We start from the raw sequence: 19,814 nt of genomic DNA, 5'->3' as shown, positions 1-19,814 counted from the left end.
ACTAGCCCCATAACCTCACTTCACCTCAAGAGAAGGGATCTAAATATTACAGGGGTATTTAGTGAACAATAAGTGTCTCTAACACTGCTACTTGATTTTGTATGACCTTGACAAGTTACTTAATCTTCTTAATTTCAGGTATTTATCTGTAATCTGAGACTAATTGAAGACTGGGACAAGTGAGGTTTTAATGTGCACTCTTAGAGGACTGTACTGATTTCACTCCATACTGTTGAATGAGCTTGCACAAGTTTCTGAACTTTGTCTCACTTTCTCTCTCTCTCTCTCATGTGACAATACTTTTGAACTTTAAATAAGTTTTAATTGTTTTAGTACACTTTCTTGGATCAGAGTAAGTAGTCAAAAACTGTTAGCTCTCTCCATGATTATTATATAATTTTAACATGATTATTATTCACTGGTAATTTTAATTGTAGCAAGACAATAAAAGTAATACAAAATACATATGACCATATCTATATTACTTTGTAAAAGCTCTCAATACTTTTAAAATATTTGTTGGTTCTCCCCAACTCTGAGATTTGTTATTTGAAGCATATACTGAGTTTCTTATATTTGATCATGGCCTATTCTTTAGTAGTTACTACACCTAGTAACTGTGCAATACATGTTTGTTTACTGACTTGACTAGCAACATAATAAAGGCTGTTGGATATGATAAAATTTGCAACAGAAGAGTTCTTTGTACTTGTTACTAAGTTTAATGAGTAAACTTAGTAACAGGACAGCCAATGAAATGACAGACTAAGCAGTGGAATTTGTGTTCTGGAAGTTAGATGACACTTTATGAGGGTGCCAAAACGTGGGTGTAATTTTCAGCCACTGAATATTTCAAGTGTATTTGCCGTGTCACCAAGTCAAAAGAGCAGATGAGAACCATCATGGGAAGAAAGACCATTTTACTTCTGATTATGGGGGTTCTTGGGGCATATTATGTTTATATACCTGTCCCAGATAACATTGAGGAGCCATGGAAACTAATGTTGGTTAACACATATATGAAAACTTCAACAGATTTGGTAATTATAGAGCTTTATTGACTGACTATTTAACAGTTTAATCAGGAGAAAGTATTTGTATTATTGTTATTTAAAAAAAATTTCTGTCTTGGAAATTTTGTTCGTAAAACTGGCTTGCTGATTTTAAAAACTTTTTTTTTATTTTAACTATTCCTTAATGCAGACCCCTAATAGAACAAATATGAAGGAAGTAGTCAAGTAGCTTTAACTTTAAATATTAAAAGACAAATGTGATCTTTTAAATATTAAAAGACAGGAAGACCGACAAAAAGTCATATCGTGAGTTTCATGGCATGAATCCTGCCCAAATGAAGCACTTTGAAGTGTGAACTTCAGAAACAGTAAGATTGGCTAGCGCTGTGATTAGTTACAGAATTCTGTGCAATAACCTTGTATTTAAGCATGCAAATGCATTCATACTGAAATATTTGTAAACAAGTCAGCTGGTAAAAAGCCAAAGGAAACTGGATGTACATGATTTCCAGTTGTAAAGCATGACCTGCTAAGGTGACAGGGCAGCTGGCTGCCCTATCCAGTGTCTCCAGTTGCTCCTCAAAGACTTGTGGTTCTTTTCTAGTAAGGCTCATTATGTGAAATTGAAGCTTTTTTTTTTTCATCTCCTTTAAACATCGTGTAGCAAACTGCCTTCTGGAGCAAAAAACAAAAAAAAATTAGAATAATAATAATTTGAGAACAGTTAACCTGTGTATTAAACACTTGGCTCATTATCTCTTTCCTTGAATTTTTAAAGGTGTTCTTAAATATCTCTTCTGGCATTAATGTAGCTCTGAATAAGTGCAAGACTTGTCTTATTTTCATTTTATTAGTGATTTGATCATTTGTAGTAATTTTGTTAGCAAGTATGTTGTTGGATTTGGGTCAGTTTCACTGGAGTATAGCTTCAACTCTTTATCTTTTATAAGTTATTCTTGAATTTTATTTAAAATATTTATTTTGGTCTATAGTTTTGTTTTATTTTATTATTTAGATTAATTTTGTGTGTATATATACATATATACACATGTAAATACATACACGATCCTCTCTGTATGTCTTCAAAAATGGTGTCATTTTCCCTCCTAGTACTTTTTAATCTTTTCCTACATTTTTTCTTCCTTTTGATTTTCTCATTTCTATCGTATATAATACCTTGTGTTACTTTCAACTTAGTGTTTATTTCTGAAATTATTTTGTCTTTCATTATATATTCCTCTTCTAAGTTCTACCAGTACCAGTTTTTAGTCACCTCCTTGTTTTGACTAGTGATCACCACCAAATATGTCCATGTCCTCTATGAGTATGTATATTTCTCCTTTGTGATATTTCTTCATACCATTCTTAAAATCCATTCTGCAATACTGTGTAGTATATCATCCACTTTGTAGCAATTTTTTTTTCTAATTTGTTTTCTTCATGAGTTGGAAGCTGTTTGAATAGTAATTCAAACTTTTAATAATTCAATGATGAAGAAAAATGGAAGTCACTGAATATAATCACCTGTCAACTTGTCTGTGATGTAGCATTGTCTCCTGGAATAGAAATATCAAATATAATTAACCAAAATGCCAACTTTGATAGATGGCTCAGCATCACCTTGAAAGGACTTGGAGGTTGCATCTCGTCTTGGTAAGAAGTAACATTATAATCAAATAACATAACACTGTCAGCTCTATCTCAGGGTTGAGGTTATAAGCATTTGTGAAAGTGTTTTCCATCATTATACCAGATTACAAGGTTTTCCTTATTTGTATCGGGACAATTTGAAGTTCCCTAGGTTTGAGACCATTTTTAAAAATACTGGTTTTATCATCTCTGTTCTTTTCCTACATTTGGCATTGATTCTTCTAGCCCTGCTTATTTCGTTTTGCTACTCTTTGGCCTATAAAGGATGAACACTTTGAGGCCCAATTATCTTTTTAGTTTTCAAATTGCTGAATACCTACAATTGATATGCAGATCTGTAACTTGGGTGCAGCCAAAGTCATAGCACTGTTTCTTAAATTTGGATCATCAGAAATTCAGTTTTACTATTTTTCCTTTAGATGATAGATCTTTGGATGATAAAGATGCAAGAAATCATTTTGTCCATAAACTGAAAGGTATAAATTCCAGAGTTGGTCGGAATGTTTTTTTTGTTTATAATTTGATATCTCAAATTTACATTAAAAATCCTTTTAGGGTTTAGAGTTAGTGTAAAAACAGTAAATGATTTGAGAAGATATATCCATTAACTTAATGCTCTAACTCATCAGACTTCATGAAAGGGAAGACAATTAAAGAAACTGTAAAGCCCTTCTTATTCAGTTCAGACTCCAGGGACAACAGACACTATTTTTAACATACTGATGGCTTCCTAGTCTCTTGTTATACATTTATTACACTCTAGTAGGATCCAAAAGTTTGTGAGATTATAAAGTCATCTTACAAAATTTTATACCTAGTACTGTCTTATACAACATGTGACAATTACTGTTTCTATAACTAAGTCCTTTTCTTTAACTTGCATAACATAGACCATTTTCTATCATTTAAAAAGATATTTATTTGAACTAAACAGTCTCATATTTTGCAGATAAAATACTTGAGTCCAGTGACTTATGTTTTGAAAGAGGGCCTTATATTTTCTGTACTTAGCTTTTATTTAAAGCCAGAGGGCCAACTATATTCCCTCCATGCGGAAAATGTTGTGTTGATACCTACTTTATGTCGTAGGTTGTAGAAATTTTAAATTTGTTAAAACTAAATAAATTAATGCTTAAACAATCTATCGCTTTTCTGTGTTAACATTTAAAATCAGCAGGCCTGATATTTATGTGATTTCTTCAGACATTTTTTGTTAATTGGTTGGAGTGTTTGTGCAAAAGTCACACCCAGCTGAAAAATGGAGAACATTATTTAACACTGTAGAAATAACATAGAAATAAATGACAGAAAATGGTCTACTGGAGGTACAAGTCTCCACCCCTTGTGTAATTGTAGACAGGAGCAATTGTAGGAGACGCCCAAGTTTTGGGGGCATGGTCAGCATGTGTGGTGATATCTGTATGCGGAGTATATCCAAAATATGGAGAAGACCTAAAGCACACTCATAGCTAGAATAATTGGCCTCCCAAAGCCTGTCAGGCATTTGCAGTTCACTCTGCATGAAGTTCTACACTTCTGGCTGCAATTGTAACATGAGGGCAGTCATTTCTTGAAAGTGTATACTTTTTGTGAGTCTAACAACTGAAGTCCCTTTGGAATAGCTGCTGGGCATCAGTAAGGAGGGGGTGTTTGTTTGATGCTTAAACACACACCCAGATGTAGCATTCATAGATTGGAAAATGCAGCTGGTCATAAAATATAACACCATTCTGCTGGACCCTGGGCCAGCCGCAAGGTGGCCAAAGAGTTAGGTTTCTGTGTTTTCTCTCATACCCGTCAAAGTTCTATGGATACTGAGGGATCCTTGACTGCTGCATCCACTGTCATGCTCTGTCTTCTTCAATGGGCCTTTTGCAGTGATGGTCACTAAGAGATGGCATACTGGCCAGTCAAGAGTGACATCTGCTCCAGAGTCAGACCTGGACTTAATTCCACATCCAGCATCTACTGCCTAGGTGGACATGAACAGAAATTTTAAACTCTCCCATCTCAGTGTACTCAACTGAAAATCTGGAATATATTACTACTTACCAGGTCTTAGTAAGAATTGAATGGGAACAAGCACAGTACCTGGCAAAAACTAAACACAGTAAATATTATTGTTATTTATAATCCATCTCCATACAACTGCCTGTGTTATCACTGTATGCTTGTGATTTTATAGCCAGATAAAACCATATGAAAAAATTTCCCAGCTGAACCTTGGCAATCCTGGATAAAATAAATATTGAAAATCATGTTCAAGTAAAATTTCTGGAAAAATACCTAAAAGTTTTATAGAGATAGAAACAGACATGGATATTGATGTGCATATAAATACAGATTTGTACATGGGCTAGACTTAGATATTAATGAGATCTATAACTTAATATAAATATATATATAGTGCATTATATACATGTGAGTGCATATTTATATGTGTGTGTGTGTGTGTGTGTGTGTGTGTGTGTGTGTGTGTAGCTGTTAGTATTTATCAACCTGTCATCAATCTGTTAGTTGATTTTATACTATCTTTTCTCATTTCTTTTGGTATGCTAAGATGCTAAGGTTCCACTCACTAATATATTTCTCAATGTCTTTGTATAGATATCCTCTGGAGTTTGCTGAATACACAGTGTTGCAGTGGGTTATGGATTACAATAATAAATTAGATATTTATTTACAATACCAAATTAGATATTAGATATTACTATTTCCCTCAGCCTTTGGATTTCTTCCCCTCCAATAGCTGGGAAATTTGGTGCCTCATTTTCCTTAAATACTTCTACTACTGAAGCTGGTTTCTGTTGCTTCTACTAGGGGAGGTCTGGGAGGATTTGGGAGTTGAGGATGTTCGGAACCCATATAAATTGTATGTAATCTACTCAGAATATCACCCACATAATAACTTAGACCAAGCTTTTAAAATGTCTGGTGGATGGTGACTTTACCTTGCATGGCAATTCTACAATTTACAAGATCAAACTTTGGTTCTGCTTTTAGAGCTGTTAAAGATGAGATTTCTTCTAGGGAAAGTTTACAGAGTATCTGCTTTACTGACTGTAACTTGAACTGAAAACCTAAATAACTGAGAATGTAATTTTTCTTTCAGTAATGTTTCAAGTTCAGTTAGTGCTTAGTGCTTGAACTCATTATTTTCACCATAATATTTTTTTGCAATAGCTACTTGATCTCTCAAAACTATCCTTTAATAAGAACTATTACAGTTGTTAATTTAATAACGTTTTTGCTACTACATTTCATGTGTGAACAGATTCTATTTTGCATTAGCAATGAGACAATTACTAGCTGTAAATCTAACCAGGTCAGTTATCTAATTCCAGCACGTGTCTTAAATGGTCTCCTTTCTTGAGAACTTCTGGGCTATATTCTCTATCAATCATTGTTTTCTTACAATATAGATACTGTTATAAATATCCCAATAGGAACAGTTTGAGAATATAGAATTTGAGGTATACAACCTTTAGAGTGTGGGGTGAAGGGAAGCCACCAGTACTTGAAGCTGCTTGCATCACTGAACTGGTAATTCTCAAAAGGACAACCAGAGGTACGGAAAGCCACATAATTGTCAATGTTCACATAAATATCCATAGGGGCTCAGAGGAAATAATGGCTTTTTCTTTATTTCTACCCTATCAGTCTTACAAGAGTGCCTCTGTGTAACACAATTTAACCTGGCAAGGAGTTCTGGGAAATGTATCTCCCTGACCTACCTTTCAGGAACATGGGGATGATTTGGTGTTGAAATTAGATAATTTTGTTTATTCCCTTTGCATTTATCTCCATTAAGTGGGACAGAGGTTGACCCAACTCTTTAATCGATCACTTAGGACCATACTCCACATGTTTCCAACGTAAGGTTGGAAAACAATTTTTTTGATTCTTGGAATTCCAACATTATAGATCATGGTTTGGCTCCCAATTACCTTTTGAGGTCCTTTTTCTTTTATGCATCCTTGTAGGGACCTGACTTCCTAGCTTTACTAAGCTACCTGCATTTCTCTGATTGAAGTAGGAGTGTACCTGTGTCTTTAATTTTGCCCTAGAGTGAGACTTCCTCCTTTGTTCAGCCAAACTTTGTTCCGTATCAGAGGTCACCTACTATTTGAAAACTCTTCCCTAGGTCTCACATCCAGGCAGCTAGTTTACCTTTCCATTGGCCCTTGCCAAAGTTCATTGTACATGTCTATGAGACATGCAGTTATGCAATTATGTTGCTTTATAACTGCTTATATATATCCATTTCTCCCACTTGACTCTGAGCTTATTTAAAGTAGGGAACTTACCCTGTTGATCTTTGTGCTCAAAGTAGGAAGCCTAGAACCCACCAAGTTGTAATACCTGAATAATTCTTTACATATCTTTTTTTAAATCTAAAGCAACTATTATGGTAAAAAGTCTGAATTTCCAGTCATGGAAATTTCTAACCATGGCATTCAGATTTACCTGTGACAGTATGACGCAGGACCATTGGGAGCATATAGCATACTCCTACATTCCATAAATAATATTGATATTTGCTATGTGTAACCTGGTGTGGTTCCCCCCACCCTTTTAGGTTCTGTTTATTGAACTATTGGGAATCAACCATGCCATGAACATTGTAATGTTCTTTATGAGCTTTCAAGAAGTCCCACCCACATCTGATGAAAATGTCACTGTGATGGAGACAACTTTCAACAATGTTCCTGTCTGCATATATGTACCAAAATGAAAGCCGGAGAGACTAAGAAGAGGCTTATTTTATATTCACGGTGGTGGTTGGTGTTTGGGGAGTGCTGGTATGTGCCCCTTGTTAGAAATTGTAGTTTATCATACAACACACATTGTATTAAGATGGTGATTTCAACATATCAAGAAGATATATTGTTAAACATCCCAGATAAGCTAACACTTCAGTTGTCTGAAATTCATTTCTTTGAGCTCTGTTAGTTTAAAGGAATTATGTTAAATCTCTTTCTTAAAGGGATAATCAATAGCCAAGGCTGTAGCAAATTTCAGAAGAAAGAAAAGTGTTTCATGAACTTAGAAATTTATTATTGAACTTGTTAATGGCAGAAATGATGGGATGTTGCAATGAAACCAAAATGGAGTACATTGAATACTGAATGAGGAATGAGGAAATGGAGATGTGACTCTAGTCTTTCAATCAGCGTAGATATGGAAAGAAATGAGAAAGGTGTTAGATGGAAAAGAAGAGTTGAGTATGAGTATTTTATCTTTATTTTATATAAAAAATGTGTATTTCAATTTTATGTATTTTTAATATTTACATAAATGTTAAATATGTAATATATATCATGTTACTTTATATAATATAAAGTTTTATATTTTATTTTATGTATGAAAGCATGTTTTATATTTTGTTTATATCTACCTGTAGGAGATCTATGAACATGTTTGTAAACTCAAGGTAAAGGTGGGGGTTAATAGAAATATGTTGCAGAAAAGGGGAGGGGGCTGGAGGATGGAATGAGGTTTGCCTGATCTAGAAGATATGAGATGAAATTGGACTTAGTACAGAGGAGAAGGATTGGCAACACATAGGAAGAGAAACACACTCTGCGACAAGAAGAAAAGAGGTGTTGATGGAGTGATGTAGATGGGAAACATAAATCAAAGTAGGAAAGGATGTGATCCTCTCTATGATTTTCTACAAATACAGGCAGTAAAGGCCTTAGCTGGCAATGAAGTGAGGTTTCTAAGACAAAATCTGATAATGCCATGCCTCAGTTTGTTTCCATGAGTCCCTGTTACCCAAAGCCCTTCTTTAAAAATCTTTTCATCACAGTATTACTGAAGAATGAGAATATGCTTACCAAGAGAAAGGAACTAAGTAAGAATAAGCTTACTTAGCAATAAGCAAAATTTTGATGTTTTTTATTTTTATATTAAAAAGACATAAAAATCTATGTTCTAATCCAAAATATAAGAATGACCATTTATCTATCTATCTATCTATATATCTACCTACCTATCTATCTATGAGAGAGGGGGTGGGGAGAGGAAGGGAGAGTGTTGGGGCAGGGCAGAGAGGGAGAGAGGAAGAGAATCCCAAGCAGGATCCATGCCCAGTCTGGATCCAGAGCCTGATTCAGGGCTCTGTTTCACGACTATGAGATCATGACCTCAGCCAAAATCAAGAGTCACCTAATTAACTGAGCCACCCAGGTGCCCCAAGAATGACCTTTTTATATAAATGTTAAGTAAAAGTTTAAAACTTAGTGTGTATTTGATATCTTAAGAATATTCAGTACCTGACTTTGGAATCTCTTCTTTTCATGGCCCACATGATTTAATGTTTGTGACAACTACATATTCTGATACTTCCCCTTGTAACACTTGGTGATTTCTCCCTCCTCTCATTACTGGCAAATTCTATTTTATCTTCTTGAAATTTTCTTATCTGCAAAAGGAAGCACTTACCCAATCCCAATAGCAAATATGTGTGATTCATCCCCACTCCGCTCACAAGACCAAAAAAGCTCCAGAAAACACATTTTTTGTCTGCCTTAGAACATACAAATATATAAATCAGGTTTTAGCTTTCCCTACATCCTCTTTTCTTTAGTTTTCTCTGGCAGTTTTAATAAAGTCTAATGCCATTTCCACATGACACTTTCTGTACCCCTCCATTAAAACAACTAATATTTTTTGCATTGTTGCTTTTTATTTATATGCCTGGCCCTCCTTGCCCCTGTCTGTGGTAGAATGTGACTTGCTGAAAGCCAGAGGGTTAATTGTCTGTGTTTATTCTTTCACCACCTACTACTTGCTGAACGAAGGAGGAAGAGATTGATCTTAAAGAGGGTGAATTTGGCTTAAGTTATCCAGGGTGAAATGTGGGGAAGGACAAGAGAGTTGACAATGCGTATATCATAGGATCACTGAGCAGAAGAATTCATGTTTTATACCTATGATGAAATCCTAGAAATAGTTTTCCCAGAACATTTCAGTTAGGAACAAATTATAGTTATAAGCTCTGTGTTGATGGAAACACTCATCGATACACTGGTTAGTTTCTGATTTTATTTCCTTTTATTTCAGCTTTGTTTAGTTATGACTTTCTGTCAAAACAGACAGGGGATAGATTTGATGTTGTTGTCATTTCAGTCAAGTAAGAGTACTCTTGATTTGTTAGAGTTTGGGCCAGATACCATACAGAGTAGGATGCTCTAAGCTGTCTTAGTCATTCCTTGGTTATTCTAGGGGTGTTTCAAATAAAATGGAGAAGGTGAGAGAATAGAGAACATGAACTTCACATGACCAGAAAAGAGTCAGAGAGAAAACAGTTGTACAGTTAGGTCAAGCGGGGATCAAAAACAGGAAGTCAAAAAACTGTTACAATAAAATTAAACTACTGCATCTTAGAGACAAATGACCTCTGCTGGATTTCTAGCCTACTCTTAATTAGCAAAGTAAAATGAGGGCTTCAGGGTGAGAGAATCAGGTTTAAAGGCTGGTTCTAGAATTAATTGAATAACTTTGTACCAGATAAATACCATTTTAGCTCAGTTTTCTCAGATGTAAACTGAGAGTCATATAATATTTTCTGTATCATAGAGTTGTTTTAAAGATTAAGTGCTCAAATAAATTTAACACAATTAGTATAGAATATTTCATGGTACAAGCCTCCATTAAATGTAATTACTAACCAAATAACGTATTGGAATACAGGCACAATCTACTCTCAAAAAAACATTCTACATCAATTATTAATAATAAAAACCAAAACAAATGGGAATAAATAGAAAAATGAAGAAACTGAAAAAAAAAAGGATAATAGTGACTACTTGCCAACTTGATTATTAGATTAAGTTGGAATAGAATAATTCCTAACGTTTGTTTGCTATTTATTGGTCACTAATAAAGTAAAATGATTACAAAGAAAATACCATTCTGGTAAAAATTTATTTAAGGGAAATTATCACCTGAGTTTTTTCCCCTAAGTCTTAGCCAAGTTTTGCATTCAAGCCTTTATTTATGTAAACATGTAAAAATTTGTAAAGGCTTTTATAGCAAGCATTATCATAAGAATGACATTTGTCTTTGGATTCATAATGACCTCAAATACCAGGTTTGCTAAAGAAAATGTTTTTACTTATGATTCTAAGGGTTAGAGAATGCCCCCCCACACACACATTTTATTTTTTGAAAAATAATTGGCTTAACGAACATTGTTATTCTGCCCACAGCTACAGACTAGCCCCTAAATATCACTTTCCAAATCAATTTGAAGACGTATATAATGCATTAAAGTGGTTCTTACACCAAGATGTTCTTGATAAATATGGTGTGGATCCTGAAAGAATTGGAATTTCTGGAGACAGTGCTGGAGGGAATTTAGCTGCAGCAGTGACTCAACAGGTATGTTGCTCAGATTTTTTTTTCTAAAAATATCTTACCCTTAAATATTTATTTCAAACATTAAAATATCCATGCAAATTATGTTATGTTAATATGTTAGAAATTAGAGATTATACATAGAAATCAACATTAGAGAACATTTGTATCCTGAGTGCTTCTATTCCTACCTTCTGTCAGATTTTTAAAAAATAAAATGATAAAGTACTCTTTCCAGGTCATTGGTTTAAACATCATTAATATGTCGGCTAAGTGCTATGCTATTTTGTTATATTAGGACTGGTATTTGTGCAATCAGCCAATGATACCAGTCACTATAGTTACAAAATCAGATTATTCCAGTATTCTTCATGGCATATACTAAAACTTACATGAAAACTATTGTTATCAGAATAATCATCTTGCCTATAGACAAAAAATGTTAACAGGTTTATAGATACTACTTACTTGCAGAAGGAATTATAATTTTCAGATGCCAACTATTACACTATCTCTATGATATTTAGCCAAACTGGACATCTAGTTTTTAAATATTTTTAAGTTTATTTATTTATTTTGAGAGAGAGACAGAGAGAGTGAGTGGGAGAGGGGCAGATACAAAGGGAGAGAGAGAATCCCAACCAGGCTCCGCACTCACAGGGGCTGGAACTCAAGAACTATGAGATCATGACCTGAGCCAAAATCAAAAGTAAGAAGCTTAATCCACTGAGCCACCCAGGTACCCCAAAACTGGGCATCTATTAACTATTAATTTGAAGTGACACATAATCATAATTAGTCTAATAATGAGTAAAATTGTTTTTCATACTGGTTATCTGACCTAAATATTAAACCAGGCACCAGTGGCATGGAAGAAATGTTCTTATATGAAAAAAAAATTACTTGTAGATTTAAAAATGAATATCTGCAATTCAATAACTAACTCTAATTATAAATATTGCTCATAAGTTTATTATGCAATCAAACAAAACTTGCTCTTGATTTTGTTGATTATTCATTTCTATACACATTTTAAAGTATATAAGTTTTGGCTATTGATACCTCCAGAATAACCTTCTTATGATTTGTAGACAAAGGAAAGATACAAATTTTGGGATTTTTATAAAAAATACTGAAGAACAGATTTTCTGCTACTTCCCAGAAATTTACTTCCCTACTGCCTACTCATTGTCACTCTGAGAGGCATCTTGATGCAGTACAAAGGGTATATCAGAAGACATGGATTTTTGGAGATAATTTCTTTTTATCATGTCACATAATGAGCCCTTTCTCTTATGTAGTTCAGACTTCTACAGTGGTGAACCAATCAATTCTGATCCATAATTATTAAAATATAATATTCTGGAGAGCATTAAACTGCTAATAACATATGAAAGATTTCCAGGCCAAAAAAATTGTTTTTAATTATTTTAAGTTTATTTATTTTCAGAGAGAAATAGAGTGAGCAGGGGAGGGGCAGAGACAGAAGAGAGAGAGAGAATCTCAGACAGGTTCCACACTGTCAGCACAGAGCCCTATGTGGGGCTTGAACTCACAAATTGTGAGATCATGACCTGATCCAAAATCAAGAGTTGGGCACTTACCTGACTGAGCCACCCAGGTGCCCCTAGGCCAAAAAGTTTTTTAAAGGGTATGGAAAAAAAAAAAAAAACACATGCAAAGATAACCTAGCACTCAATGTCTCTCTGCTCTAATGGCGTATGTGAATCAAAAGAAAACTATTCAACCAAGATGAGCTACAGAGTTGCAGTCAAATTCCAGGGCCCTCCAAAAAAACAGGGACACTTATGAAGTACTTCTGATTTTAAGTGAGGCTCTAAAGAGGTATGGTCTCATTGTTAGGGGGAGTATGATACAAAACAAACCATGTGCATTTAGAGTCTTGCTTTGTATCACCTGAATGGTTGTGGGAAATCTGTCCTTGAACTTAAATTAAATTGATGAGCAATTGATATTCAAGTATACTTAACAGTGTATAAAAATCCTCCCTGAAGAAATATAGTATCGTAATAGACTTCAAATTATTCCTGCAAAAATTTTTCAAAATCAGTAGCCAGCACAGAATAAAACATATCCAAGCAAAGTAAACAAGAAGCCATGAAGGGAAGCAAGCAGAATCAACAGACAAAAGAAAGACACTTTACAAAATTCAGATACTGCAATTATCAGCCACAGAATATAAAGTAACTATCCAAGTTTCTTCAATTAATTCACAACCATGATTGCAAATTTTGGCCTAAAAGTAGAATTTTGAAAAACAAACAAAAGTCCAAAACTAAAAAAATAAAATCAACAAAATTAAAATTTTATAAATTGTTTAAGTGGTTTTACACAAGCTGTAGATATCATTTATAAGCTAAAAGATGGGCCATATGACTCATGGATGACTATGCACAATGAAGCATAGAAGCCCAGAGAGACAGAAAATACAGTAGAGAAGATAAGAAATATAGCAGATACAGCCTGAAAATCCACTAGCCTTTTAAATGTTATGCCAGAAACAGAGGGGAAAGAATGGGAGAGAAAGGAAGATTTAAGAATACAACAATATTAGAGCATTTTGCAGAGCTGATGAAAGATGTCAAGATACCGATAACAGAAGCTCCATGAACCTTAAACATACTTTTTTAAGAGGTTAAAATTAAATAAATAGCTAGAGATAAATGTATACTTAGATATACAGACAACAAGGCAAAAGTGTTGACAATCAATAACCCAAGATACAACAGAAAGAAATAGAGGGGCTCCTGGCTGGCTCATTCGGTAAAGCATGCAACTCTTGATCTCAGGGTTGTGAGTATGTTGGGTGTAAAATTACTTAAAAAATTTTTTTAAACCTAAAAAAAAAGAAAGAAAGAAAATCTTAGAGAAAAAAGGGTATCTTCACAGAAGTACAAATCATACTGACAGCTTACTTCTCAATAGCGAGAATGTAAGTTCTAAGTCAGTGGAATATCATCAAAGTGCAACACAAAATTACCGTTAACCAAATTCTTTGATGCACAAAAATATTACTTAAGAATAAAGGAGAAATAAAGGCATATTCAGATAAGCAAAAACTAATAGAGCTGCTATTAATAAAACACACTAAAAGGTGGTTTAAATAAGTGTTTCAGACAGAATGAAAATGCAGATAAAAGTTTATAATACAGGAAAAAGCAAGGAGCAATAATGTGGCAAGATGCAGGTAAATCTTTTTTTATTAAGATGTAGGTAAATCCTAAACTCGGAAAGTTTAAAATAATAAGATATATAAAATTAAAATATGAGAAAAACAAATCATAATTTCAAGAGTGGAGGAGAGGATAGATTTTAAGTCTTCCAAGCTCTTTTGATTGTCTAAGAAGAAATAAATGATAGGTCTTTCATAATTTCATTTGTTTTTGAGAGATTAAGAATATACCTTATAATTCTTAGGATAATCATTTAGTGAATACAAATAGGGAGGAACCTGGGTGGCTCAGTCAGCTTAGTGTCTGACTCTTAATTTCAACTCACATCATGATCCCAGAGTTGTGGGATCCAGCCCCGCATCAAGCTCATGGAGTCTGCTTAACATTCTCTCTCTCTCAGGGGTGCCTGGGTGGCTCAGTCAGCTGAGTGTATGACTTCAGCTCAGGTCATGATCTCACAGTTCACAGGTTCAAGCCCCGTGCTGGGCTCTGTGTTGATAGCTCAGAGCCTGGAGCCTGCTTCAGATTCCCTGTCTCCCTCTGTCTCTACCCCTCCCCAATTCGGGCTCTGTCTGTCTCTGTCTCTCTCTCTCTCAAAAATAAATAAACATTAAAAAATTAAAAAAAAAAATGTTCTCTCTCTCCATCTGCCCCTCTCCCCTGTTCACTCTGTCTCAAAATCAGTTAATCAATTAATAGAAATGGGGTATAACTTGTAAACTATTACAGGAAAAAAACAGAATAATGAAAAGGTCGACCAATCTGAAAGAAGTCAAAAAATAGAAAAGAAGGAGGATTCACAAAATAAAGTGGTAGATTAAAATCAATTATTTTAATAATTACAGTAAATATTAGCGGTCTAAATAATCTGGTTGTAGGACCAATATTGTCAGATTAAAAACGTAAGTAAGCAGAAAATTTGAAAGTAAATGGTTGGAATATGTATATCTGGAAATAACATCTAAAAGCATTGCTGCCAGGTTAAGAAGATCACATCATTACAGAAAAGGTTAAACCATCGAGAAAATATACCAACTCTGAATCTGTATGGATTTAGTAACATGGTCTTAAATATATGAAGAAAATATTAACAGAACTACAGTGAAAAACACAAATGTTCGGAACCACAATGAGAGATTTAAAAAGAACTCTTTCAGTAATTAAGAAAAACAGTCAAAAATAACAAGTGTATAGAGGACTGGAATAATGATTAATACACTTAACTCAAGGGACCTGGAAAGAACAGGGAAGAAAGCAAGTACATGTGATCATTTTTAAAAATTGACCAAGTACTTGTCCGTAAAGCAAGACTCAAAAAATCACCGAATTTAAATCACACCTTTCGGACTCTTAACCACAGTGCAAAAATGTGGGAAATCAATAAGAAAAAGACCAACAAGAAAACATCCTTCTTTTTATGGAAATTTAAAAATTCTTTTACCTATGGGCCAGTACTTAATAGAATATATATCTTGTATATATTTTCCCCACATTTAGAACAATATTTATAGGAATTGTATTTTAAAAGCATATGTTTGAAAAGAAGAAAGGCTAGAATAATCATTTGACTCAAAAAATCAAAGAAAAAAATAGAAGGAAGATGATAATAACGATAACAGAAATTATATTCAAAATCAAGTTTACAGTAAATGTGAACAAAAAGCAAAAAGTTAATTCTTTGAAAGGACTAATAAAAAATTTAAATCTCTGGAAAGACACATGAAAAAGAACAAAGTCAGGCATAATAATGTCAGGATTGAAAAAGGGACAATTCTGCAGTCCCTAAAATATGAAAAAGAACTAGCCATCAATGAGTTCAGAATGAACATTGTAATCTTTAAAAGAGAAATTTGGAAAAACTTTAAAGTAAAAATGATATTTCATAATATTTAAATACAATAGGCAAATTCCAAGAAAAATATAACTTTCAAAACAGAAGAAGAAATGACAATCTGAGATATTTTATAATCATTAAATTAAATCAATAATTAAAAAATTGTACTGCTAAGAAACTTCACTGGAAATTTACACAAACATCAGAAAGAAACCACTCCAAATAAATACAAAATATTCAAGAGAATAGGAAAAGAGTGTGCATTCTTTAATTATCTTCAGAGAAGCACATTGTTTATGTTATATCTGACATAAGGAAAGAAAACAGTGGGCCAATCACATTCAGCAAATGAAGATATTACCATCATGAATAAAGTATTAGAAAAATATACATATACCACATACAGATTTACCATGACCAAGTTGCTAATAATGCAAGGAAAAGTACATTTTACAAAAATAAGTGAATTTTACCACATTAATAAAGGAAGCAGAATCATACTAGATGCAGAAAAAGCATTTAGTAAAAGTCACAGTAACAATTATTGGTTCACTAGGAGATGGAACATCCTTAAACAGGTAAACTACGTTGATTAAATGTGTACAAATGGTATAATTTTAAAGAAATACACAGAACTAAATACCATAAAATGGGGGATGAGGAGGAAATGGCAGTGCAGTCCTTTTGGGGAGGAAGAGGGTATGTGGTCAATTCAGGGTATATGATAAACTCCTTGAACATAGTTACATTTAAATTTCTGTCTTACAAGGCTATATATTTGATTTTATATGTATTATGTTTAGCTACAAAGGCAATTTGCTTTTAATATGCATGTTCAAAGATTTTAGCTACCTACCTGTAAAGTTGAATTTATTGGTCAAATATAAAATAGTTTTGTATCTTTTCTTAATTCAATCAGCTACCTCTTAGCTACCTATTTAATGATTACCACACATCTGCTAATGTAAACAGTGTTCTTCATACTAGATAGTGAGCTAAATGGAATGTAAACTTATCTGAGACAAAACACTGAAATGATTATTTAACTTCAGTACATATTTTTTTTACATAAAACAATTATTTTTACATAACACAATATGGTAATGGCTTATAAATATTTTATTTTACAAACTATAATTACTAACTTGCTTTAAATGCAATGAAATAAACAGTGCTGCCATTTGCTGTTGCTAGTATGTAAGTCTGTGTGTGTGTGTAAAATGTTATATTTATACCAAATGAAAAAATGTCAGAATGCTTTTCTTTTTCAACTCTATATTAAATTTTTAGAAATAAACTTAAATTTAAACATTATACTTTACTCTGAGGAGCATAAGAGTACATGTGGCTTCAATAATTACTACTTGTGACCTATGCTAACAGATCTCAAGGTTTTGTATACATCAGAATCACCTGAAAGACTTGTTAAAACATAAATTGCTGGTTCCTCCCTACTTGAGTCAGTGTGTCTGGGTGAGGACCCAAGGATTTGAATTTCTAATAAATCCTCAGCTGATGCAGATGCTAATGGTCCAGGGACCACACTTTGAGAAGCTAATCTATAAGACACAATGGGTCATTCCAACTTGCAGGACCAAGTAAATGTACACAAAAACATCTGCTAAACTTTAGTGCTCAATGTTACTGGTCTCCAAATATTTTTGATCATGTGTCCTATTAATAAAAGAAACCTCTAGTATACCCCCACAAATATATGCATATTAATTTATAGATAAATTTGTGTTAATGCACTAATGTAATTTGAATATTTTAAAAACATAAATATTCAAATGAATTAGACTTTTGCCTATGATTCATGTGTTTTGTATCAGAGCCAAATTAGAATGTTAGTTAGATGATCTTTCCTTTAAATGTTAAGGCCTATTGATATCATAATATATGTACATACTTGTTTTACTTAAAAAATGTTTCCTCTGATTGCCATTCTTAGTTGTCAGGGTAGATATTTTGCTTTTTAATCACATATTAGATGATCTCTTTCCCCACTCATGAGGAAAGTTGTACAAATCATTTTGTTTATATTCACACTATTTAAGTTAAGACACGTAGTCTTCAATATAATATTGAAAATTGGAAAGTTCTTTGAGATCTATTTTTTGTTGTTTCTGATTATCTTTTTGAGATTCTGGATTTATCCTATATCCACCTACTGTTTGTAAATAAAAATATTTTTAAATAAAAATTATTTTCTGAGCAACTTATTTAAATTATTTTCAGCTCATAGATGACCCGGATGTCAAGATCAAACTCAAGACCCAGTCTTTAATTTATCCTGCTCTTCAGACTCTTGATATGGATTTACCATCATATTGGGAAAATTCACACTTTCCACCTCTGCCCAAATCACTGATGGTCAGGTTCTGGAGTGAATACTTTACCACGGACAAATCACTTGCAAAAGCTATGCTCTTCAATCAACATGTACCAGTGGAATCAAGCCATCTGTTCAAATTTATTAATTGGAGTTCTTTGCTCCCTGAGAAGTTTAAGAAAGGGCACTTTTATAACAGTCCAACTTATGGTCGTCTGAGTTGGCTAAAAAATATCTAGGATTTCTCGATGTGAGGGCATCCCCCTTGTTGACTGATGACAACAAATTGTGAAGTTTACCCTTGACCTATGTCATCACCTGTCAATATGATGTCTTAAGAGATGATGGAATCATGTATGTCACCTGACTTCAGAATGCTGGAGTTCAGGTGACCCATAACCATATTGAGGATGGATTCCATGGAGCACTTTCCAATTATGCACTTAAAATTACACATAGAGTAGAAAATCAGTATATGAGTTGGATAAGTGAAAATCCATAGTAAAAATCTGAGGAGGGGTCCATAAAATATATATAAGCCCCAGAATAGGAAACAACTTAGAATCAAAGGTTATGTTTGGATTGATGTTTATCATCTGTGACCTTTCTAAAGTCTTCATAGCCATCATGTTGTTTGTTTTTTAACTCAGGGAGTTCTCTATTTCTTGTCCTAAGTGTTGTTTATTCACTTCTGTACCTTAGAAAATATTTACTTTCCTGTATATTCTTTTCTTGCTGCTGTTACTCATTTCTTTAGCTCTAATTCACAGCTCTAGTTTTTTTTTTTTTGTTTGTTTGTTTTTAATATTTATTTTATTTTTGAGAGGCAGAGAGAGCATGAGCAAGGGAGAAGCAGAGAGAGAGAGAGGGAGACAGCACAGCTTCACCTGAGCCAAAGTGGGATGCTTAACCTGACTGAGCCATCCAGGTACCCCACAGCTCTAGTTTTTTGATTGCCTGACAGTATTACTATTGAGAAGAAAGCTTCAACACATCTGGCTTGTGAAATGCCAGAGCTTCAACTGACATGGGTTTAGGGCCTTGAAATGCTGCCTTGTAGGCACTAAGACAGTTAAATAATACCATTTCAAAAAGGAGAGCTCTTTTCAATCCTAAAAATACAGGGTTTTTCTAATCTATGAAATTATAAAATAAACTTACATAAGTTTATATATTCAGTTTTGTCTTCAATAGTGTAGTAGCCAAGATGTCTGAAGAAAACCTTAAAGTACATACACCTCAACCTGCTGCATGAAATAAATAACAAATCTTTACAAATCATGAATGGGTTGAGTGAAAAGTAGAGGAATGTTCAGGGGCAAAAACGTTAAGAACATGCAAACCCAGATTCCTACCTGAGATTTATCTCTGACATTATAAGTGACACCTACATCTATCAGGTGGCCTGAGGTGGTGGGAGATATTTG

The 19,814-nt window shown here is 33.7% G+C and overlaps 1 protein-coding gene across 1 annotated transcript; it reads left to right on the top strand.

Moving 5' to 3' along the window:
- The first annotated feature begins 690 nt into the window (after positions 1–690).
- Positions 691–18,893, top strand: AADAC (arylacetamide deacetylase). The gene is given in 6 exon segments (XM_019439874.2): positions 691–1,040; positions 7,243–7,465; positions 9,732–9,801; positions 10,880–11,051; positions 18,294–18,597; positions 18,600–18,893. Coding segments are annotated over 6 exon segments (1,209 nt in total). The 5' UTR covers positions 691–890; the 3' UTR covers positions 18,890–18,893.
- The last annotated feature ends 921 nt before the right edge of the window (positions 18,894–19,814 follow it).

The sequence above is a fragment of the Panthera pardus genome, unplaced genomic scaffold, assembly GCF_024362965.1.
Source record: "Panthera pardus isolate Hobbes unplaced genomic scaffold, ASM2436296v1 HiC_scaffold_16, whole genome shotgun sequence".
In the NCBI taxonomy this organism is placed as follows: domain Eukaryota; kingdom Metazoa; phylum Chordata; class Mammalia; order Carnivora; family Felidae; genus Panthera; species Panthera pardus.
The sequence above is the reverse complement of the archived record's forward strand: the minus strand, read 5'-3'. Positions and strand labels throughout refer to the sequence as shown.